This window comes from Alosa alosa, chromosome 12 (genome assembly GCF_017589495.1).
Source record: "Alosa alosa isolate M-15738 ecotype Scorff River chromosome 12, AALO_Geno_1.1, whole genome shotgun sequence".
NCBI lineage: Eukaryota > Metazoa > Chordata > Actinopteri > Clupeiformes > Clupeidae > Alosa > Alosa alosa.
Window position 1 is genome coordinate 23,753,308 of NC_063200.1, and position 22,828 is coordinate 23,776,135.

The 22,828-nt window shown below is 45.1% G+C and overlaps 1 protein-coding gene across 1 annotated transcript in view; it reads left to right on the top strand.

Moving 5' to 3' along the window:
* Positions 1 to 48: 48 nt before the first annotated feature.
* ror2 (receptor tyrosine kinase-like orphan receptor 2) overlaps positions 49 to 22,828 on the top strand; it is a 70,067-nt gene continuing 47,287 nt past the window's right edge. Inside the window, exon 1 of the mRNA XM_048259522.1 lies at positions 49 to 512. Within this exon, the coding sequence (XP_048115479.1) occupies positions 422 to 512 (91 nt within the window). The 5' untranslated portion in view covers positions 49 to 421. The remainder of the gene's footprint in view (positions 513 to 22,828) is intronic.

A 22,828-nucleotide genomic window follows, 5' to 3' on the forward strand; every position in this document is an offset into this window, starting at 1 on the left:
GATGGCGCATGCCGCCAACTCTCAACAGTTTTCCAACATTCTCCCACCCCTGGGTCCATCCATGCTACGTCATGAACGGACAGAGAGAGCCTCACCGTTCACTTTGTTCAACTGGGAGAGTTCAGAAACACTGGAAGGGACCAGTGCTGCTCGACGTCTTTCTTCCATTGACTCTGCGGGATGAGCTGCGCCGTTATTTTGAAAGGAAGCTTCTCCGTGGAGTTTACCGTATCCCACACCTGACTTTTGAAAATAACTCCTGTACACTTTTACCTGTGCATTGAATGTCTTTGGAGAAATAGTTTTATAAACGCTCTAGGCTACAGAAGTGGCGCTTGTTGTAGTGAAATACCTGCGCTCCTGCATGTCGGATGCGAATCTCCCTGTTTGGTACATCTGAGTGAGCGCACTGAGTGGAAAGATGCGTGTGACACGGATAAAGTCTTATTTACTTGTACGTTTCACGAAAACCATACTTCTTGTGGCAACTGTGATGGTCCAAACTCTGACATGTAAGTAAATTCCAAAACTTTCAATTTGTTGTTTGGAGAAGCAGTGCATAGAAAATGGTGTTTAAAGTGAGACCTCCCTTAAGAAGAAATGTTGTTTTTTTAAACCGAGTATGTGCAGTCTAGCCTGTCTTGTCCTGAGGTGGTAATAAAACTTTTAAATGATTTTCAATAGGCCTACTTCAGTGAAAAGTAGCCTAAGAGGCCATCTTAAAAAGCAAAGCACACATTGATCCAATCATAGAGGTCTGATTTCCTGTGGGATTGCCTATTGACAGACTTCTAAAAAAGGTCTTTTGTGTTTGAAGGAACATTAAAATGCGGTTCAACAGCCAATACAATGGGTTTCAGTCTTGTTTAAAGGAGGGTTGTTAACATATGACCGTAGGTCGTTTTTAGTGTTTTAGGCAGAGTCTGTGTCTTATGGGTATATTGTTAAGTGTTATTGCCCAGATTAAGTTTTTAGTGTTGAATGCTTGTCTGCGTATAGGCTACCCCACAAATTTCATGGTTCTTTTGTGGAGCTGTTCTTTAGTGGAAGAACTGAAAACCGCCTTGATGGGACATGAGTTGTCCAGACCTCAAAAGCATGTTCCACTTACTGGCTGGTAAACTTAAGGATAATTTATTGGTAGCCAACTCAGTCTATTGTTCTTAAACGTTCCGTTGTATCACACTCATGAATCCTGTGAAGTTGTGGGTAGTTACGGGCGGCCGCAGAGTAAGGCCTAAAGTGGTGGGCGTTATCTGATGCATATTTGAAAGTGATCCAGAGCTTTTGTCGGACTTTCTAATTCATTTACCTCTCCACGGGAGGTGACAGATGTCGATATATCCTGTTGTGAACTAGCGCCCCTGGCCTCTGCCATTTGGTAGCCTATCAACGCAAGGGGGATGGGGCTCAATCAAAACCTCTTCATCTCCATCACCTTTAGCCTCGCTCATGTCCATATTGACTTACTTTGGTACTGTAGGCCTACAGTAGGCTACCCACCATTGGGTTTTATTTGAATGCCGTTGACAGATGGTGATCTGCAAAAAGCTCCCCAGAACCATTTTGCGTGTGTATGGCACCAGGTTATGCATTGGAATTCCACATTGAAAGAACCCTGCCTGTTTATCAAGAGATTGAGCACTCCGTAGGGGAGCCCCTTTGTAGCTAGCCACGGGAGGTTAACTTCTTTTGCTCGCACTCACACCCCATCAAAAGGTGTTACGGATATTCAACAAAGGCATTGACATGCTAATTGTTTTAGTCACTAATAACAGCACTTGGGGCCCACTGGCAGTTGTCTTACAGCCAAACAATGCAACAAAGAAGAAATTTCTATTCTTTTTATTTTTCCCCCTTTGTACCGGATCTAAAATTCCATTTGCTGATGAACTACCATTGAGTTGCTTATTGAATTCTTAGAAATCCTTGACTATTTTTATCCAGACATAATTGCAATCCACCCTGCACCAACCCTCCCTTCCAGCAATGTCTGTGTTAATGATTGCCATGATAAATTAGTGGTATGCCTTTACAAAATCTTAATGATGCACTGATTTCCCATCATCCAAAGTGCTAATCCAGCAAGAACATTTAAACAATAACATCTAGTCAAGATGATTGATGTTTGGCTGCTGGTTGCTGTGCAGATTATGAAACTATGGCTGCAATGAGTTACTTCCACTGCACTGCAGTGTGTGTGTACGCGTGCTAGTGAATGTGCAAACAACCCACTACAGGCATCATGAGGCCCTGATTTATAGTGGAATGTTACTGGTTGCCGAGGTTGTAAAGGGGTGAACAAAAGGAAAGGGCATTGGCAGGTTGGCCCTGTCTTAAATTGGTGCCCCCGCCCCCGCCCCCTGTATTGTTTGTGATCCGAGGCATACGTTAGCTGAACTGGACGTGGCTGAAGAGTGAGCCAAAGTTCAAGCTACTAATCCAGTGTTAACCTGGGCAAGGGCGGAAATCTTCAAAGCAGCCCTTGCCCCGGGCAAGAAGTTGGGCTTCCCACTGTAAGCAAAGGGTTGTTGATCCTGTAAGCTCTCTGTGAAATCAGTTTTGTGTGTGTGTGTGCACTTTCTTGGGTAAAAAGAGATGTCTTAAGGTTGCATTGCAGGATGCTACAGGCTGTTCCCTGTATACTTTACCAGATTGGAACTGTGGTTTTCAGCAGTGAGAGGGGCAGTATTAAAAGTGCCTTTGTTCTCTGTTTAAACAAAATTACCGACTGGTGACAAACATGGCAAGAGTGCTGGAATGGATGTGAAGAAGCTTGCCTTGCTCATGATTCATACCCCATGCCTGTGTGTGTGTGGGTCTGAGAGAGATGGAGAGTGAGTGTGTGTGTGTGTGTGTGTGCCTGTGTGTGTGTGTGTGTGCGCGCGCGCCTGTGTGTCTGTGTGTGCGTGGCAAGAGTGGGTGTCTGTCTGTTTATATGTGTGTGAGAGAGGGAAAGAGAGAAAGAAAGAAGACGTGTGTGTGTGTGTGTGTGTGTGTGAGAGAGAGAGACTGCCTGTGTATCAAAGAAATTGAAAGTGCGTGTGTGTGTGTTTTTGTGAAAATCTGAAAGGCTCTGTGTGTGTGTGTGTGTGTGTGTTTGAGAAGGAGAGAGAGAGAGAAAAGTACATTGGGACAGGACCAGATCTAGCCTGCGTGCGCTCAGCAGCCTCAGTCCTGCAGTCTTAATAAACCACCTCACACTGTCCTTGGACAGAGCTGTCAGCGTGCTGAAATGGGAGCGGCCACTGCCATAGCCGTGCGGACGACTCCAGCTAAGGAGCCTGTGGTCAGCGGTTGCGTGTACAGCGGAAATATGCTTTTACTAAGCACATTAAGCTCCCCAGCTGCCGTTCCCCCGGATGTCCAATCCAAACAGGCCGCCACTGGGAGTGGACGAGCTCTAAGCACTCGAAACTTGGGTCAGTTTTGAGGAAGCGTCCGCTACGTACTGAAAGGTCCAGTCACGCAAACCAGCCTGTGCCATTTCCATGGGGCTGCTGCTGATGATGAATGGGCCAGATGAGGAGGATGATTATACGTTCTCAGTGCTGTGTGGATGGGCCATGTGGTGCACGTAGGGAGTGCTGAAATAAAGCGAGATTAAGATCGATATAGGCAGTAAAAGAACAGATAAAGGCATGGCAGGGGAAAGTGTACGAAAAAAAAGTCCTCTTCAGCTGCTGGTGTGGTGGTGTCTGAGTGTGTGTTAGTGTTAAGGTCTGCCAGTAAACAGACAAGCAATGGTGACCAACTGGTGCCAAAGAAATACATGGCTCCAATACAGTCGTTTCTTTTTTGTTGTTTTTAAATTCAAGGTCGGCAGTGTGATTGCCAAATGAAAAAGTGAACTATCAACACACTTTTCAAACATGTGCAGTGTTGTGTTTTTCTTTTTTTGCTATGAAACATTCCTCACCTTCTTCCATTAGGGAGGGCAGCAGTCTTTGGAAGGGAGTACTAAAACCATACATTTGTGTCCATCACTGGCTTTTTTTTAACACCTAACATTTTACATGGGCTATACTTACAGACAGCCTGTCCACTTTGTGCCAAGCATGTTCTGGCATCAAAAGACTTTTTATTTATTTATTTATTTATTTTTTTTTGTTGCTGCGGTTCTGTTTTTAGATGACTAAAGTTTTGTGGAATTTTGTGCTGACTCTCCATATTCAGATTTCCTCTGACAGTTTGAGGGGGCCCTAATTCATCCCCGCGCTCGGCATTAAAGCCGCAATGTGACATTTTCCACGGGCCACCCAAAGCCAGCTCAGGAATAGGCCCCAGCTAAGCCTCAGAGAGGGGAAGTGGAGCCAGAGAAGCCTCCACACATCAACAGCACTCAACCCTTTCCCTTTTAAAACACTCCTCAAAGAGTCATCTTAAAGCCACTCAACCCTTTTTCTTTTTAAAACACTCCTCAAAGAGTCATCTTAAAGCCATTCACAGGAGACAGATGCTACCTGTCTGTTTCTGTTTGAGGAGAAATACTCTTAGTTGCTTTGTAGGAGGTGGGGGTTGCCAAAAAGACAATGATATGATGCTGTGGCAATATTTGGGCTATGATACAATGTTTTATTATTGAAGAATGTTCTCCACCATTTCCTCTAATGGAAATATGTTAAGAAAACAGTTACTCAGGCGAACAGAGGGTCCTTCAAGACTTCATTGCTGGGAAGCTGACTATAGCTGACTAGAATCTGTGGGGACAAGCAGGAAATCCATTCTTTCCCTCAGTTCTGATGTGAAAGACATTGATGGTTGAATCCCAAAAATGTGGACACGACCAGTGCCAGCTTGGCTTCATTCTGGGTGCATCTCATCACGGAAGCCTCCACCTAAAGGGATGACATGGAACAGTGGGGCTTAGATTTAGGGAACTGAAGAAGGCCCGGGATGGGTGATTTAGTGGGTTGGGAGCGAGAAGACTTGAGGTGAGTCCGTCTGCCAAGGCATGAGTAGGGAAGCTGAGCTGACACAGTAGTTTTGGACACGCCAGAGGGTCAGAGTCCATCAAAACCCAAGTGTGCACTCTTTCCCCCTCCCCCTCTCTGTAAGAGAGAAATAATAATGCGGTTGCCTTCTGTTTGGAAAATTGGATCCCTGCTCTGTCCCTGGTGCTGCACTAATGCGAAGGTAATTCAAATGTTTTTCTGACTGATTTTTCCAATCTTTTATTTGGAATAGTGCATGAGCCATAGAAACACAAACAAATGCAAAGTGAAAGTCTGTAATGTGGCTCTGGTCTTCGTCACGAGCCGGGGGCATCTGCCAGGGCGTATTGTCTTTCAGAGCTCGTTTCTTTCGGGCTTGTGTCGAGTCTGATCTCCGACGAGTCAGTTTTCAGTTGCACATTAATTTCAGCCCCGGTTCGTACGTAGGGATCTGTAATTCGTATTTGACCCCGCTCCAGCTTGAAGCCAGACCGATTTATGAGAATAACTTTTACTGAGAGTGCATCATTTGTTGGCCAAGGTCTCTCAGCAGAGGCAGCCAAGAAAAAAAAAACCCGGTCTTCAAATATAATGGCTTTAGCCCCTAAACTGCCGTGATTAGGTTTGTCTGGCAGGCGCGTTTCGATCATCGTTGATTCAGTGGAATTATCCTGATTGCATGTCGAACCAAAGGCTGCATATTTAGCCACAATATGAGCCCCTCAGCCTAATTGCTGTTTAGTAAGTGTGTTAGAGGCCAACGCCTGCTGAGAGCAAGCGATAGAAAATGAGCAGCAAAGCCTTGTAAACAGAACCAGGGGTGCTCTCAATTGGAATAGGCCTTATCCAAAATAAGTAGGTGGATGTATCCCTGTATTAAGGGAGTTCAGTTAATTTTATGCCCTTGAAGGTCGCACATAAAATTTTGATCAGAGAGCAGCAGTAATAGCAGGTTTGGCTCACAAAGCTCTCTCTCTGTGTGTGTGTGTGTGTCTCACATGGGCCATGGTGTTGTAGATCATTCAGATGGAGCAGGCAGGGAACAGATAGTGTGGGTGTAACTTTCAAAAGGAGTTGGAGGAGATGTCCTTAATGCCTGTCGGAAAATAAAGTTTTAACGACATTTGACAAGGGAGCCATACCCTCATAACATAACCCATTAGCCACATGAAAAAGGGAAGACAGGCAGACTGTCAGACAAAGCTTCAGAAGACTTTGCTGCCTTTATGGGAGAGCCTCTGGACGTGGCGATAGCCGGTTAAAAATTGATACCCTGCAGAAACCAGGTGTGACGGCCTGGCTGTTAATCGAAACATGTCTTGTGTGTTTTTTGGACGCATGTTTTCTGTGTTTGTAATGTTGCTCTTGCAAAAATGTCTCAAAGAAACACCTTTTTCTGTTTCAATGAAGTTTGAGAGGGATTTTTCCAGGCGTCCTGAGATCATTTTGCAGTGCTCAACACTGAGCTCAGATGAAAGGCTCTCAGTATTTAGGTCATAGGAAAGTAAATGGGGTTCCTCCCTGTTCTTTGCTTTGCAGAGATCTGGCCGATACAAAATGCATTGCGAGCTCTGTAACTCATTGTCTAGAAATGTGGAATCAACCAGCAGTGGTACATCCATCATAGCACACCCGTCTCTGTTATGAGAGGCACCCACATGGCATTGCAATCTCCAGGCTTAACATCCAAAGGTGAAATCTACTTTGGCATTATTGAATACTTTTCCTTTGAGGGGCTAAGAAATAATGTCGTATTTAAGGGCTTGCTAACTCGCAGTCACCTTTTGTAGTGTACAGTAGATAGGCCTTTTTACATGAAATGCATAAAGCAACTATAACCACTGTAAAGCAGAACATTTTGGCTTCACCTCTCTCCCATATAAGATGTTTGCCTGCATTTACATTCTTTGTTGGAGATGAATGGGCCTGCACCGTGTGAAGGGGCCATATTTATACTCACTCTGTCTGCAGAGTCTGGACAGGATCACGATGAGAAGGCCAGGTCTGGATCTACCTCTGAGGGCTATTTCATTAGTGTCCATCAAATATCTGTCCACACCACGCCCAGGCGGCGTTCACTCAAGGCCTACCAGGTGTTCCTGTCAGCGTTCCGGAATTTTCATCAGGTGCAACAGATGGGCATGCAGAGTCAAAGCTGAAAGGCATTCCAATGGAACCAGTAGAGGTGGATTAGAATGCTGAAATACAGTAAAGAGAGAGGGAGATAGACAGAGAGAGAGAGAGAAAGAGATGAAAGTTTCTTTCTAGTAATTCGGAAATGTTCTCTGTGCCTTTTGTTTTTTGGTCATTACTCTTAGTGTAAGTGTTGTGACATTTGTAGATCGCAAATTGTATTTCTGAGGAATAAATAGCAAACTTAATAGCTGGCATGAACATTTTAAAATCTTGTGAACAGTAACATCACCCCATTTTGATGGTTGCTCGTCCAAATAATTCAGACAGTCTTTTCTTGTTTGAGAAATTTCTTGTTTAATGGAAAAAAGTGGTCTGTTATTTATGACAACATTCTTTGTCCATGACTTTGAGTAAGCCTCTCTTGTAGTTCAGATGGAACATTTAAAACTCACCAGTCTTGAATGACAAAAGTATTATCCACATAAGTTAATATTTTCTACTTTAGCTCTATAAATACACTTCAAAGTTATGCTCTGTCGGATGCAGCACATGTTGTAATGGTACACTCTTACGTGAAATTTTCCATATCTTCTAAACCCTAAGCTCAATTTTCTAGTCACTGCTTGGCGAGCTTGTGGTTTAATGATTGTGGGTTTGTTATGGATAGCTGTTTTTATCAATTATGTTGTCAACATGTGCCTGGGCACTGTTTGAAATTTCCCCCAACATTTGGTCCCCTAACGAGCCATTAGGCCTAATTCTTTAGTCTGTTTTTCATTTGCCACATAAACAATCACAGAACATTGTCTCATGCTTGATAGCGCATACTTCCATGACTGTGTAACCAAGTTTTTTCCCCTCCTCTTCTTTAAAACACCAACCCGCTTTTTTGTTGCTATGTATATTTTCCTCATGAGCCCGAAGGCACTTTTTTCACTTCCTCCCTGACTTAATTAAAACAAATGGGCCTGTTTCCAAACACGTGTACTTGTGCTATGCTCCCTTTTGAAGTCAACAGCTCTTTTCTTTGTAATGAGAGGCTAAAACGTCAGTGAAAAAGTGCCCTTTTCTGCAGCATGCCTCAGGAGCTTGCTTTTAAAAAAGTTATCATACGCTAAATACCTGAGTGTATGCTTTCTGTATTGGAGTAGAATGTCATTTTTTTTCCCTGGTCGTGTCAGGCAACAAACAGTAGGCTTGTACCATCTGTAAAGAGCCTGCCCTGCTTATCTCTCTCTTTCTTTCTTTCTTTCTTTCTTTCTTTCTTTTATTTCTTTCTTTCTTCTTTCTTTCTCTCTCTTTCTCTCTCTCTCTCTCTCTCTCTCTCTCCCCTCTCCTTCACAGGGGAGTTATAACTGACGGTTGTGAAAGTGCGGAAATGACACGTGAGAGGCCAAGGGTTTAACAAGCTCGTAGATAGAGTCTGTGCCTCCTAGCACAGATGCTATGGTAATCATAGTTTGGTGGCGAAGACTGGCGGGAGGGCGAACAAGAAAAGAATGTGACAGACCTGCAAGGAACCGTATTCCTGCATTTTTAAAAACCCTTCCTGGGGCAGTCTTCTGCACTTCAAATGGAGTGGGACAAAGCCTGGAGAATGTTTGCACCCAGCGCCATAAAGGCTTGTAGGGATCCTTTGAGAATGTCTAAACAGTTTGATTCTAAACAGTATTTACGTATTGGAATGTTATGCCCTTGGATGGAAGGACGAAACTCTTCGAAGAACAGATCCTGCCGCTTTGTTGGCAAAGCTTGCAACAAAGTCAGTTTGTGAACAGCAGTGAAGGCAGTCTGGTCTTTCTGTGTTTCTTTCTATCTTTTGCACTTTCTGTCTCTCACCTTTCTCTCTCTCTCTCTCTCTCTCTCTCTCTCATATTTTCTCACCCTCTCTCTCTCTTTCTATGTTTCTTTCTGTGTTTCTTTCTATCTTTCTTTCTATCTTTCTGTCGGCCTTTCTGTCTTTCTCTCTCTCTCTCTCTCTCTCTCTCTCTCTCTCTCTCTCTCCATTCATCCTCACCTCATTAGAAAGTGTTGTCCCTCAGCTTCCAAATGGCACAGACATCAAGGCGAATGGCCCCCATTTACGAGATGGGCACTGTTGGTTTAACCCAGCCACTTGGATGAAATTACTATCCCTAAGCCACCCTCACAATGAGGGTGATCTCTGTTCATGGCGCAAAGATAGCATCTTGAATTTGCTGAGGGTGTGGGGGGAAGAATATCATTTGTATGCAGAAGGCTGTGATAAGATCTTGCCGTAAATGAAAAACTAAAAGTGCCACAGCCAAGAAGCATTTGAAACGCCGATCTTGAACTCTGCAGGACCAGCCTCTCAAAATGACTTTAAATTTTTCGACTCCTCAGCCAATTTCAGAGACGTCATGTTTCCAGAAATGAGCCAACTGATCGAGTCTTTCATGTCTTGCAAGGGTTACTCTAAAAAATGTTTTGGCTTGGCTTAAGATTCGGATTCTCTGTAGTGTGGTCTATAAATCCATTAATAATAGGGGAAGTTGATGATGAAGGAGGATGTTTGAAAACGTGCCTGTATGTCTCTGTGCAGTTTCACGGACTGAAACTGAAGAAAAGTTGCATTTGCATACAGCAACCTACAGTAAACAACAAGAGCAGGAAAAGGGCCATTGCTGTGGGTAGCATGATGCAAGCAGTGTATAGTGTTTCCCTATCTGGATAAAACTGGGTGAAAATGAGTGAAAAAAATGGGCTTGGTGGCATCTGCTTCTAATCATGTGGCCCTGGCAATCATTCCTGGCTAATGTTATGAGATGGAGGAGGGGTGCGTTGGGGAGAGGGAGAGAAAGGGGGGTGAGGAAAGGAGAAAACTGTAGAGTGCGTGGATGATAGAGAGGGAGAGGAGGACAAGAAGGGAGAGAACTGACCAAGAGAGAGAGAGAGAGAATGAGATAGACAAATGAAGAGGCCAGTGAAAAAAGAGAGAGGGAGAGAAAATGATGCGGAAAACTGGTGACAGAAAACTGGTGACTGAGTAAGAGCATTGGAGATATAAATTTAGCTACGTTGTCAAGAACGAAAGAATAAGGTAGCATTTTTAGGGGAATTTATGTGTGTGACTGAGTGTGTCTGCTGTCATGAAATTTACTGTTTGTGTCGATGTTATTGGAATCGGGGCACAGCCGCCGACGACGCTCCCTGACTCACTCCTCCCGGAGTCTTTCCCTATCCTCCCTCCTGCCAGTTTCCTGCCATGAGTTCCATCATTCCGCCTGCCGTGTTTTGGTTGCCTTCCTGGGTGCTTATCCCAATCCCAGACTCCATGTTGTGTTTTCCAGTCGCTGTCTATCAAATTAGACTCTAACTTGTCCCAAACCAAATACATTCAACCTCCACCCTCTTCATATTAATTAGGCACAGATGTTGTAGAACAGTGAGATTTATGGAAGTGGACATTTTTGTTGAATCCTCGTCATCTCTCCAAGCCAATCTGAAATAAGATACAGTTTATGTATTTGAGCATTTCTAACATTCTTTAATCACCCATAGTGGTTTATGGTTGTATCTCTAGCGAGAAATGTAGAAAGAAGCCTTTGTGACCTTCAAATATACATTTGAACATAATTTAATCAATTTCATTTGCATCACACGTGTGCCTTATTAGTGTCATTTTCATATTCACATTGCCAACATGTGCTTGCTGTAAATGCATAATTTGCCAAAAGGGGCCCATGGAAACACTGTTTCTCATTTGATTTGGTAGATACACACAGAGCCTGACCTGAAGGGTGTGCGAAAACAATCAGAGTATTGACAGAGTTTCTGTGTTTATTTAGACCTCATCACCGGGGGTTTAGGGACTTTCGATTTTTGGCACACAAGCAAAGAAACTTGTCCAGTGGAAAGACTCACTGAGTTGCAGGGGAAATCTAAATGCGATTACATGTTTTCCAGTTCCATTTGTACAAGGTAACCAAACATTGATCACATGTGACAAAAAAAAAATTCAAGTGCCACTTTGTAAATATGTGTGGTCGTGGCATTCTCATATATTCTCTCTCTCTTGCTCTTTCTCTCTCTCACACACACACACACACACACACACACACACACACACACACACACACACACACAAACAAACAAACAGTAGTGACTTCCAAAACGGGGGATTTAGCACATGACTCTGCTAGTCTGCTTTGTGGGAGCTGTTTGAGTGGATTACTGACGTTTGTTTATACACTGCATTAGTGTGGTGTTGCTTGTCATTGTGGTGAGTGAGTGCAGACGAAAGTGAACCAAGGCCTGCCTGATCCGAGCCTGCAGAGATGCTTAAATGTAAGAAGTTAAGTGGCATTAGTTTGTTCAGGTTGCATTATTTGCTAATCACATTAAACGTGTGTGTGTGTGTGTGTGTGTGTGCATTAGGTAGCAATCTAAATCTACATATTGCTCATTAGATTTGCTCATTAGAGTGTCCTGTAATGAAGAGCTCACGTCTTTTTGCTCTATGGCAACAAATGTCAGCCAGTTATGGTGGTGGTCATAGTTAATTAATTTTTTGCTGTACAGACAGGCAAGCTTTTTTGTAGCTAACTGGTTGAATGAGTCTGAATACTGTAGATTTCGCCAGAACCTGTTTTCTTGGGGGGTTTTCTCTTTCTTTCTTTCTTTCTTTCTTTTCTTTCTTTCTTTCTTTCTTTCTTTCTTTCTTTCTTTCTTTCTTTCTTTCTTTCTTTCTCTCTTTCTCTCTCTTATGAGTCTGAATACTGTTGATTTCGCTAGAACCTGTTTTCTTGAGGGGTTTTTTCTTTCTTTCTTTCTTTCTTTCTCTCTTTCTTTCTCTCTTTCTCTCTCTCTCTCCTCCTGTTAGTTGTGTGACAGACGTGTTGACAAGCTGAGGTCACCTGACTCCACTGTTGCAGCTTTCCCCCAGCTCCACACGTCCACTCAGCAGTGACGACCGCCGGCTCCATTTGCTCATCATCACAACGGCTGTTGATTACACACATCAAAAGGGCTGGCTCAGCTTTGAACAGGCCCGCAGCCAACCATGAATCCTGGGCCATGGTGGATTGTGTGGCACGGGATTTGTGTCTTTGTAGGGTGAGGAAGAAGAAGAAGAAGAAGAAGACACAATGGCACGCTTGGCAAATTACAGGGCCAGGCGTCACTGCAGAAGCTTCCCAGACACATTATAGTGTCTATCCCGTTCCTCGTAGGGCGAAAACGATTACCGCCGGAGAGTTTTTCGGGTAGAGCGGACCGAGTGAACGTGAGTAGTTTGGCCCATTAGCTTGTCTTTCAGGCCTTGGGGCCTTATTCCAGCTTGACTTGGCACCTACCGTCATTCGAGGCCTGTATGCGTTCTCCACCTGTGCAAACCGCGCCGACGCCAAAATACCTCATTCGTGTTAGGTGATTTCCATTTTTGTTTTCTGGAGCCATAGGAAAAATAGGAGTGCCTCGAAGGCAGTTTCATCAAACAACGTCAGCACAAGGACACAAAAAAATTCTAGAGGTCCTATTTAAGTTCCTGTTTGTCCGAGGGCTTGAAATTGGAACGCATTCATGGGCCCACAGGAACATGCTTAATGGCATTTTAAAAATGGACCTATAAATGTCGGAACGAGCTGATCCGCGGCCTAAATGTGTCTGACTTTTTGCGCATGGCCACGGAAAAGACAGTCGCAGCATGAGTTATGTCTTTCCTCGGAAAAGCGGATAGGGGTGAGAGGATTGCGGATTGAGCGTTTTTCCAGACAGTGGCTCTTCTCTTCTGGCTACTCCTCTTGTCCCGTCATGGTGGGGTGTTAACGTGGAGCAGCACTTCACACGGGGTAAATAGAGCTACTTTTTCAGGGAGCCTGGTCCCATCGGGAAGCCTCCTCTTGGGGCCTCAGCTCTGGGATATTGCTTTCTCTGTGTGCTCTTTCCCTCCCTCACTCCATTCATTCATGTAGCACACAGAACCTTCTAGTAATCTCATCCCTCCTGACTCTGCCGTTAGCCGGCTCCGAGGAAATGTCATTCGGTGACACCGGCCTCATTTCCTGAGGCGCTGGGAATGATTTGTAATCTCTGACCTCTGCCCTCCACTCGCGGACTATTTTGTCTATCCTGTGGGTGTAAATGACTTTCCCAAAACACACGGCTTTGATGTGATTTGTGCTAAGTGACAAAGCAGACCCTTTCCTAGCCTACAGGAAGGGTGGGTTGGGGGGACCAAAATAAATGACTTCTGTACAGGTTTTCCAATATAACTTCGGTGACTGTCTGACATGTCTCCATGGAAAGCATAATACAGCCCAATTACATTTTTACATTAAGCAAATATTTAGGATTCAAAGGGAAGTGGTGAGGTAATTTAGTTAGGAGAGTGTCAGAGGAATCCAAATGTATTTTAAAATTGAAACCAAACAGTTTATTTTAAATTCTTTAGCTAAGCCACAACAGCCAATTAGTCCACTATGTCTTATTCCTCATCTGTGCACTGAAATGGCTTTTCTATGCAGTGAATACGGGACAATCGTGCTCCAGTTAAAGGCGATCGGTTTACGGGCCTCTCCCTTTGAACATGTTTGCGGGCCAAGTGTCTGTATTCAAGCTGCTAAACTGGCACTTGACCCACTCTTGGGACCCAGGCGCAGCGCACAGTCCTAGCCTGCCTCTACTTAGAGATGTCAGGATGCTCAAAGGAGTCCCTTTGTGCTGCAATCGGTGTGACGGGAGGGGGCAGAGAGGGACGAGGAGGGAGGACTGGAGGGGACACGTCTCACTGCTGAGGGAGGGCCATTATTGGAGAGCCTGTGTAAGCCTCCTTGTCAGGTTCACTTTTGCTCTCGCTCTCTCTGTCTCTCTTTCTCTCTCTCTCTCTCTCTGTTCTGCACACTTTCAGATGTAGAGGGCCTCAGCCCCCCTATCTCGTTCCCCTTCTCCTTCTCCTTTTATTTCTTTCTCTCCCTCCCTTCTCTTCCTTTCTGTATCTGTCTTGTCTCTCTCCCTCTCTCTTTCTTCCCTCTTCCTCCCTCCCTCTTTCTCTGCTCCCTTTTTCTCTCTCTTCAATTCTCTCCCTCTGGCTCTCTCTTTCTTCCCTCTTCCTCTCTCTCTTTCTCTGTACCCCCCTCCCTCCCTCCATCCCTCCCTCCATTCCAGACACCCAATCTGTTCCCTTTGTGCCTCCCCAAGTGTCTTCTCTCTCTTCTGTGGGGACCAGGGCCAGCTCAGCTCATGGCTTCTTTCCCCCCTTGCGGGGGATTCGGTGCTGTCTCATTCAATTACCCCGATAAAGAGGGAGCGCCACGGAGAACCCTGCCAGCCCACTGTTGTGTGGGCCCCTTATCATGGCCGTGTTTGTTAACAGTGTGGCCGTTCTTTAGGGCTCTTTTGGTGTTTGCTCAAAAGCGGCTGCATTAGTTAGGCCGCTATGTTGGGTGTTTACTGACACAAATGAGTGTGGCTGGGCCAAGGATATCGGTGAACGAAAGGAGTTTTATCCATTAGCAGATACTGGCACAAACGTTGAGTAGGTCTGTTTGTATTACAGCTATTTTGGCTATTCACACTGGTGTTATGCACACACCATAATTTCAATATCTTGGATTGAAATGTGTGTGGACATTCACCAGGCTTTGCATGAAGAAGACTGTGTACTCATGTTTAAACATAAAAGTGAAACATTAATGGTTTTCTGTTTCACTGAGCAGTATTGATGTAAATTGCACATTTTAGTATGTAAGTATGTGAAAATCCCCCCATGGGCCAAAATCCAATAAAGCCAGAGCGTCTTTTTCGAGTTAAACTAGTATGTCAATGGCAGATTCGATACTGCTTTCTGCTGTGATACAATAAAATGTCAACATTGAAGATGAATGAGAACCAAAGACAGCTGTTGAGGGCCGTGTCTGCGGGCTTGGAAGACATTGTGTTGGCTAGGGATAGGTCCCAGAGTAAATCCTGTTGCTTATTTTATAAGGGTTTCTCTTTTTTTAATTTTATATTGGAATATTCTGTAAGTTGCAAGTGGTTTTGTTGTTGCCGTTGGCATTTCTGATCACAGTATGTTTGCCAGCCGGGCACTAGGCACTGTAAATACCAACGCCATGTGCTGCAGAGGTGGTGGTGGTGGCGGGGTGGGTGCAGGGGCCGAAGACCAGATCACAGATGTTTACCATCCAAAAACATCTGCCTGTGTTAGTGTTTTCTCACGATTCTCTACAGTGGATTTATCTCACATTACTCAGGCGGCATATTGTCCTCCCGAGTCTCCTGTTAAAGCTCCCCCCCTTACCCATGTTCACCGTCGTGTGTTTGCAAAAGGCCCGGCTTGTATCGGGTTTTCCTCCCCAAAAAGCTTTATTCAGACCAGGGGACCCCTGACTGAGAGAGAAAGAGAGGGAGAGGGAGCATATTGTTGGATAAGGCTCTATGTGCAGGGGTGACCCTTGGAAGTTAACCATGCTCCATTGTTTCTAGTGTGCTGACATTGATTTGGTGGGGCTGTTATACCACAGCACGCCTGGCGTGCTGCCCCCAAGGGGGAAATCCTGTCGATGTGAGTGACAGGGAGATTGACCAGGTGCACCTCATTTAAAAAAAAAACAAAGATGGACAGAGAGAGAGAGGAAAAACCATGAAGAAAGCTTTCCCTGAAATACTCCATGCTCTGTGCTCCCAGCTGACTTCGCTGCCGTATGCTTTGCCGTTCTGTGTGATGTCAGGAGAGCTCGGTTTTGAATTAGTTCTAGCTCGTCTTTTGGGGGAACCTACGCGGCGCAAGCCTTTTTCAGGGCATGTCAGGTTTTACAGCGACAGCCTCGCTCTGGCCAACCCTCTGGTCGCTCTGTTTGTGATTATGGCTTAGGCAATCTTAGTCATTACCAGTCTTCCTTAAAATGCCTGGAACCTGATTTGAATCGCAATCTCTCTTGTCTTTTTTGTGCACATTTTACAAGTCCAGGCATACGAACAAATCGTCCCAAGAGGGGAAACTCGGGTAGTGCATCAGCGTAGATGTAACACTGGGCATATAAATCAAGGCCTGGCCATGTGTAGGTCAGTAGACTAAATAATTAAACCTTATAGGTGAATGTAATGTTTTATGTTCTGCTGTTGTGGGGACATGCTTTTCCCATTAAATTCCTTGAACAATACCAGAGCCGACCTTACAGTTCTGTTGTACATCCAAGTCGAGTCCCAGGATGTTAATGTTGGAAGGGTATCAGCACCCTGGCAGTACACCACAGCTTTTCATAAATCTATAGAAATTATTAAAACACTCCATCCCATCAAATTCTTATTATAAAGGGGTGGGGGTGGTGGGTGGTGTGTTCGCCTCCAAGTGTTTATCAATGTTCCATGATTCATTTAAATATCTTTCTTAAATGCTTCTCCAGTAACTGTGCAGATAAACCGATTTATTGGTCCCCGGGTTGACGTTGAATTATGTGGAATAATGGCAGCTCACTTGCGTGTCATCCTGCTGGGTTGCGATGCGTAGATGTGATCATTCATGATGATGATGGATGACCTGTTCTTATACTTGTTTACTCCGTTCTGATTGATGTAGTCACAAGTGTACCTTTCCACAATAAATCTTCACATTTAACATTTGAGGCAACAATTTTTGACTTCTTACAGTAAACTGTATACTGTTACTGATTTTTCTTCTTACAGTAAACTGTATACTGTTGTTTTGTATATCTTCCTCACCAATCACTATCTGAGATCCTTGCACAATTGAAAAACAGAAAGTATATTCCAGTTTGGCAATCTGTTTTTCATTCATCTGCTGAAGACTGCGCTGACATGCTGTCGCCCATGGACATATTCAATCACAGAGCTCAGCCTGCTGGACCTAGCAATTAACAAATAGCTCCACGAGAGACAGGGTTTACAACGCATGCACGTGTCTCTCCATGGCCAAGTGATTTATGGCGTCTCTGGAGAGACTTCAAAAGGGAGCCTGTGATTGCAAATCCATTTCCTCATTTTGCGTTGCACGTCCAAATCCTGCTCCAAATTCCTCCTTGCCCCCCCTTGTCCTTTTGAGTTGGCCTTTTTGTTTTCGGGAGTTTCGCACAAAGTTAGAAGGGATTATGTGTTTTTTGTTTAATCATTTTCGCCAATTTCCCTTCAGTGCCGACCGCAAAATGGCCTTGTGGTTTGCTCCCTGTCCACGGAGCGTGCCGTTTGCAGGAGGGAGCTGAGGAGCAGTTGGGATTTTTCGGAACGGTCCATCTAACCTCCAGGATTCCAGGCCGTAGTGCACTGGAAACCTGTTCGAGTGGAGTTGGTATTTAGGTTTCAACACCATCTTTTATTGGTGAAACAGACTCATTGCTTTACAAGCTTGAATGGAATGGGCCAAATTGTCAAATAAAAAAAAAAAGTTTCTTGTGGATTTGTGGCCATTATCCTCTAGTCCAGTGTGAGTCACATTTCTTTGATACTTAAAAACTCAGAAACTGTTATTTGATCTCTATAAAAATGGGATACACAAAGAGTTTATTCAGTTTCTTGACATAAAACAGATTTCCACTTGTTCCCAATCTTGTGCGCTATTTGAGTTCAGTAGACCTGTATCATGTGTGCTGTCGGCCTGTTGCATCAGGTTTTACAGCCATGGCCAAATTGCCCCTGTTCCAGTATCGCCTACATGCCATTGGATTATGTTATAACATGTCATCGCGACAGCATTTAAATCCCTGCCCAGCAAGCACCCGCTCTCAGCACGCTAACACGATGGCCAAGCATAGCATAAACAATTTTAAGAATTCCTGGAGACACAGACCATACTCTGCAAGGTGTTAAATCATTAGTCCGTATTTGCGGTGATTTCCCCCTGCCGTGACGCTGAATGCCAGGCCTTGTGTGCCATGGCCTCGTGCCACTGAAAGGAGGGATGTGTCTCTCTCTCTTTCTGGCGGCAGACAGACATGGACACACTGCCAGGGCCCGCTGCTGCTGCTGCTTCAGCTTACCTGAGCAGACAGCTTGCTAACAGATGGGGCAGATAGGGACCGGCGATAAATCAGAGCTCAGAAACCTGCCCGACCATGGAGGCTCATTCCAAAGGTATTCAAGTGCTGGTGCCAGCAAGGCCTCACTCAGCCATCTCCTCCTTTCCCTATTAATCTCTCTGGAGAGTCGGTGGCCAGGGAGGGGGGAAGAGAGAGAGAGAGACAGAGAGAGACATTGGAGCCAGGCGATTGGTTCGCTCGGTGGGTAGATAAGACAAAGCAGGCGTAATTACCCATGGCTCCAGGTGTATACAGTACACCTGTGCGGCCCTATTAGTTTCAGTTAATGTCAACGCAATGTTCAGGGTGAGTTGTATACTAAATTGTTGCAGTGTGTATTAACACAGTGTCTTTGAGGTTGTCATTTTGAGGGGGACACAGGTTCCAAAACTAACAAGAAACAGGAAAGCTAAAGGAAAGGAATAAGAGTGAAAGTAACTTTCTCTCTCATAGTTGCACATTAGCACCATGCAAAACCGGGGTTTGCCATCTGTTTTAATTAAAGGCCGTTGAGTCAAAAAGGGAAAGGCACACACAGCCTACCAAAGTGCACCAAACCATAGCTAAAATGAGAGTGGCCTGGTTGAGCTTAGTTGGAAGTTCTTTACTTAGTTCGCGCTTTGTAAACGCTCTCCAAAAACAATTCAGCTTGTATAGTATTTTTGAATGTGCTACTTCTTGATTTAGGTGCAGAAATCGCATTCAGCTGTCCATGTTTGACCGCTAAGGCTTTTAGAATAGCCCAATGATCAGCTTTCCGTCCAGGTCCTGGCTGAGCGCGTCAGCATTTTCAGCTTCGACTCCTCCCCTCCCCAGTCCTGTAGTCGTCTGCAGAGCAGCTCCGTATCCTCTGACATATTCTCTCCTTTTTAATTTACAATGTCTGCAAAAGCACTTTGGGCGGTTTTCACCATGGTCTATTTATTTTACAGGTATTTATTAAGGGCGGCTGGAGGGCTAAGCAGGGGAAGCCTTGCAGCTGTAAACACTGCCAGTGGCCCTCGCAGGAACCCCCAACCTACACACACACACACACACACACGCCATCCCCCGTTGCTGTGCTCCCTTTAAATGAAGCCCACACTAAATCTGGGGCCACCACACCTGCTTTAGGGTCTCCATGGTAATTTACTCCGGGTGCACTGGCACTGTAAAGAGAAGCCTCTTTTTTTTGAGTTTTGTTTCCGGACTCTTCTTTGAGTCCAGCAGGGAGCTCCTGAGGTGCGCACCATGGGGTGGGGGAGCGCTTGAAACTCTGAGCTCTAAACGCTGCTGGAGACACTGAAGACAATCCTTGTGTGTGTGTGTGTGTGTGTGTGTGTGTGTGTGTCAGATCAACTAAAGGCTGGTTTGGGTCTTTGGGCAGTGACCTCACTGTGTAATGCGACCGGCACTAAGGGATAACGGGATCACGCTCTTGAGCTGCTTTCATAAGTTTATTGGGAAGGAGTCGGTTCAGACCCCTGGGAAAAAAGGCCATCGCGCCGCCATATTGCCAACACTTTTTGTGGGAAAATTCCTCACAAGCGACCTCAAATACTGGGCCAAGCGATCAAGGGATTATCGGTGTGCTCAGACACGAAAAAAAAGTGTTTGTGGGGGAAAAGATAACATTTTAACTAGGTGAGTAATTAGCTTCCCAAATGGCGACAATTTGAGACGCCAACAATGAGGATATTTTAACCTCTCTTTCCTCCTGAATCATCATAATTGCATAATAAGCAATGATCCAGGATTAGATCCCTTTTTTCTCCATCGTGCCTGGACAATTCAGCACTGTTATGGCCAGTGGCTATCAAATAAACACCTAGTTTATGGGATGACCTCTACTACAGGATTTTGGACATCTGATTAATGTTGCAATTAAAAAGCAGTTGGCCAAGGTAGAAATGGCAACCAGATGTCCCGCTGAGAAGTAGCATGCAGGCAGGCAGGGGTCTGAAACGGGGTCTCCTACTTGCGCTCTTCATCGCTGCGTCTATTTGTTTTGAATGGAGTGCGTGGATTCAGAATGTCCTTATACTGCCATGTCTTGGAAGTAATCCTCTATTCAAATGTGTCATTTAGAACCATGAACAATTGATATTGTCTCAAGGTGCTTTACAGAAACCTAAGGCCTAAACCCCCTTATGCAAGCAGGTAGGTAGCAAGGAAACTCCCTTTTAGTAGGAGGGTACCATTAGCAGAAGTCTCTCTGTTTCTAAAGTTGTCTGCTTTGTTTTGATCTTGTATGCCTAGAAACGCCGATAAGATGTTTCACAAATGGCCCTTGTCATCCAGAGGGAGAATAAGTTGTCACTTTGAGTCACTGCTGAGATGGATACAGATGGCTTTAAGCAACACTGCAATAGGCCTGCTTTTCTAAACAAGCCTCTCTCTCTTTAAGAGCTGAGATCCTGTGCCAGAGACAATGCGTCCCAGATCTCCATAATCAGTCCGTCTGTGTACGACTCTGCCGAGGTCTGCTGGTTGGGTGGGGGTTGGGGGGATGGTGGTGGTGGTGGTGGTGGGGGGTTGCTGAACCAAATTCTTGGTGTTATCTGTTACGATGCGGTTTGGCATGTGTAGAGCACAGAGACTGATCAAAGCGCACGTCGGACTCTCCGCACTCTGTGTGCCACTCACGCTAGTAACCTGACTCCACTGGCTGTCACACTTTCACTCACGGTGTCAGTTTCAAAGCGCTTGATTGGCTCTCGTCTTCTATTCATTTTTAATACCACCCCCTTTGATTGGTCTTACAGTAGATCCTGTGTTGCTATTTTTGGCGGCGGACTTGCAAGGCATTGTAATTGCGCAATTGTCATTCATGTGACTCTAGCATAGATGTGGGTAGGGGACAGGGGGAGAGGAAGGGCCAGTGGCTGCATGGTTGGGTGCAGGTGGATGAAGGCGGGTTATCCACAGATACACAAATAATAGGAGCTCTACTCCCCACCCCTCCTCTCTCTCTCTCTCTCTCACACACTCACACACTCACACTCACACACACACACTCCATACCCAGACCTCCACCATACTGACCCAATCGTGGTGTGTTTACGAGAGCGGCTAGTCTCTGGGAGAGAGCGGGGGTGGGGGGGACTGTAAACTTTGCGTGAGGTGCAGAGGGGATACACAAGTGAAGGCCCTTAAGCCGAGAGAGGCATGTGCTATGAAAACAACAGAGCGCAGCAAATCCAAGCACAGGCCTGGGCCGCCGCTGTGGGGGCCCCCCTCTGTGTATATGGAAACTGAAATGATTACGATATTACACGTCCAGAGGCGCACAGGTCAGGGGGCTGTTTATCACGGACCTGGGTATTATCTGGAGGGGCCCTGGCCATGCCGACACACACACACACACACACACACACACACACACACAGACATATACATGCGTGCACACTCACACACACACACAGACAGACAGAGACAAAGGAAGAGTCTGCAGCAGTGATGAATTTAACACACTGTGTGTGTGGTCCGACTCGGGGCATGTGAACATGATATCAGACGCTCTTGTGTGTCAACGTTGGGAAGACTACCAACAGGCCTCTTCCACAAAAAGACTAAAAAGTTAATGTGAGTTGCTCATGTTTAGATCATTGCTGTGGCTAATTTCTTTATTAAGTGAGAGTCTCTCAATGGCAAGTTAATATCCTGACGACAAGTGCTCAAGGAAGAGATTTTCCTTTTTATCCCTTCAGCCTTTCTTTTGGTGATCTAATTTTCATCCACACTACCTCCAGACTGGTTCAGCAAAGCCAAAACATATGAATGTCAAGGCTGGAGGCTCAGCGTTTGGCTAGTTAGAGGCCTCTTTGAGAACAACAAAGAACAAAGGAAAAAGAAGGTGGGGGAGAGAGAGAGAGAGAGAGAGAGTGAGGAAGAGAGGTGGAGGGGGGGGAGAAAAAAGCACACCTCAGAAAGAGAGATTGAGCAACAGAGAGGAGAAGAGTGGAGTGGGGATGAAGTTTACCAGACGGCCCCAGTGGGCTAGTGTGGCCCTCCTTATTCTCAAAGGGCCCTTTCATTGAGGAGCCTGGACTGCAGGCTTCACAAGAATGCCAGGGGGACCATTCCACTCGACCATTCCACTCGACCATTCCGCTCCTCCTCTCTTGTCCACCCGGCTGCACTGAGTTTGAATTGAGGTTTAAAATGCACCAGACCTACGAATTACACATAAGCTGTTTTTGTCTGCTGCAGAGCAGACACTCTTGAATTGGAACACTCAGGACAAGCCAGCATTGTCTGTCTGAGATTGCTTCGGAATAGATCCCTTTGTACTGCCTTTTGAGATTTTTTTTTTTTTAGTGTTAATTGAACTTTTATGCTTTGTTTTAGTTTTGCGTTTTATTGTGCGATGAGCGAGATAAGTCCAATGGCCATGTTTGGTCAGTCATTTTAAGGGAGAGGCAATCTGTTGTTAGGGACTCCGGGTCCTTTTAAGTTTAATTGCTGTTGTTCGCAGACAGTAAAGACTTTCTCTGCTGACTTCCAAACCGTAAATGCGTGTCAGGGACTCATGCTTGTGTGATTTTTGTTTTTCAGTGGTAATTCTACATCTCCAAACAAAATAATGTTGTTCATACCATTAACTTCAAACTTGATTAGAATGGGAGGAAGCCAGGCTTGGCTAATCTAAGAATTATGAAATGGGAGAGAAAATGAGGGAAATGAGGAGAATTAGACTTCTGACATTTTGTTTTAACACATGTTTGTGTACATTGTTAAGTCTCCAAAATTACAGAGTCTCAATTAAATTCTTGGCTTGCAGCTGCA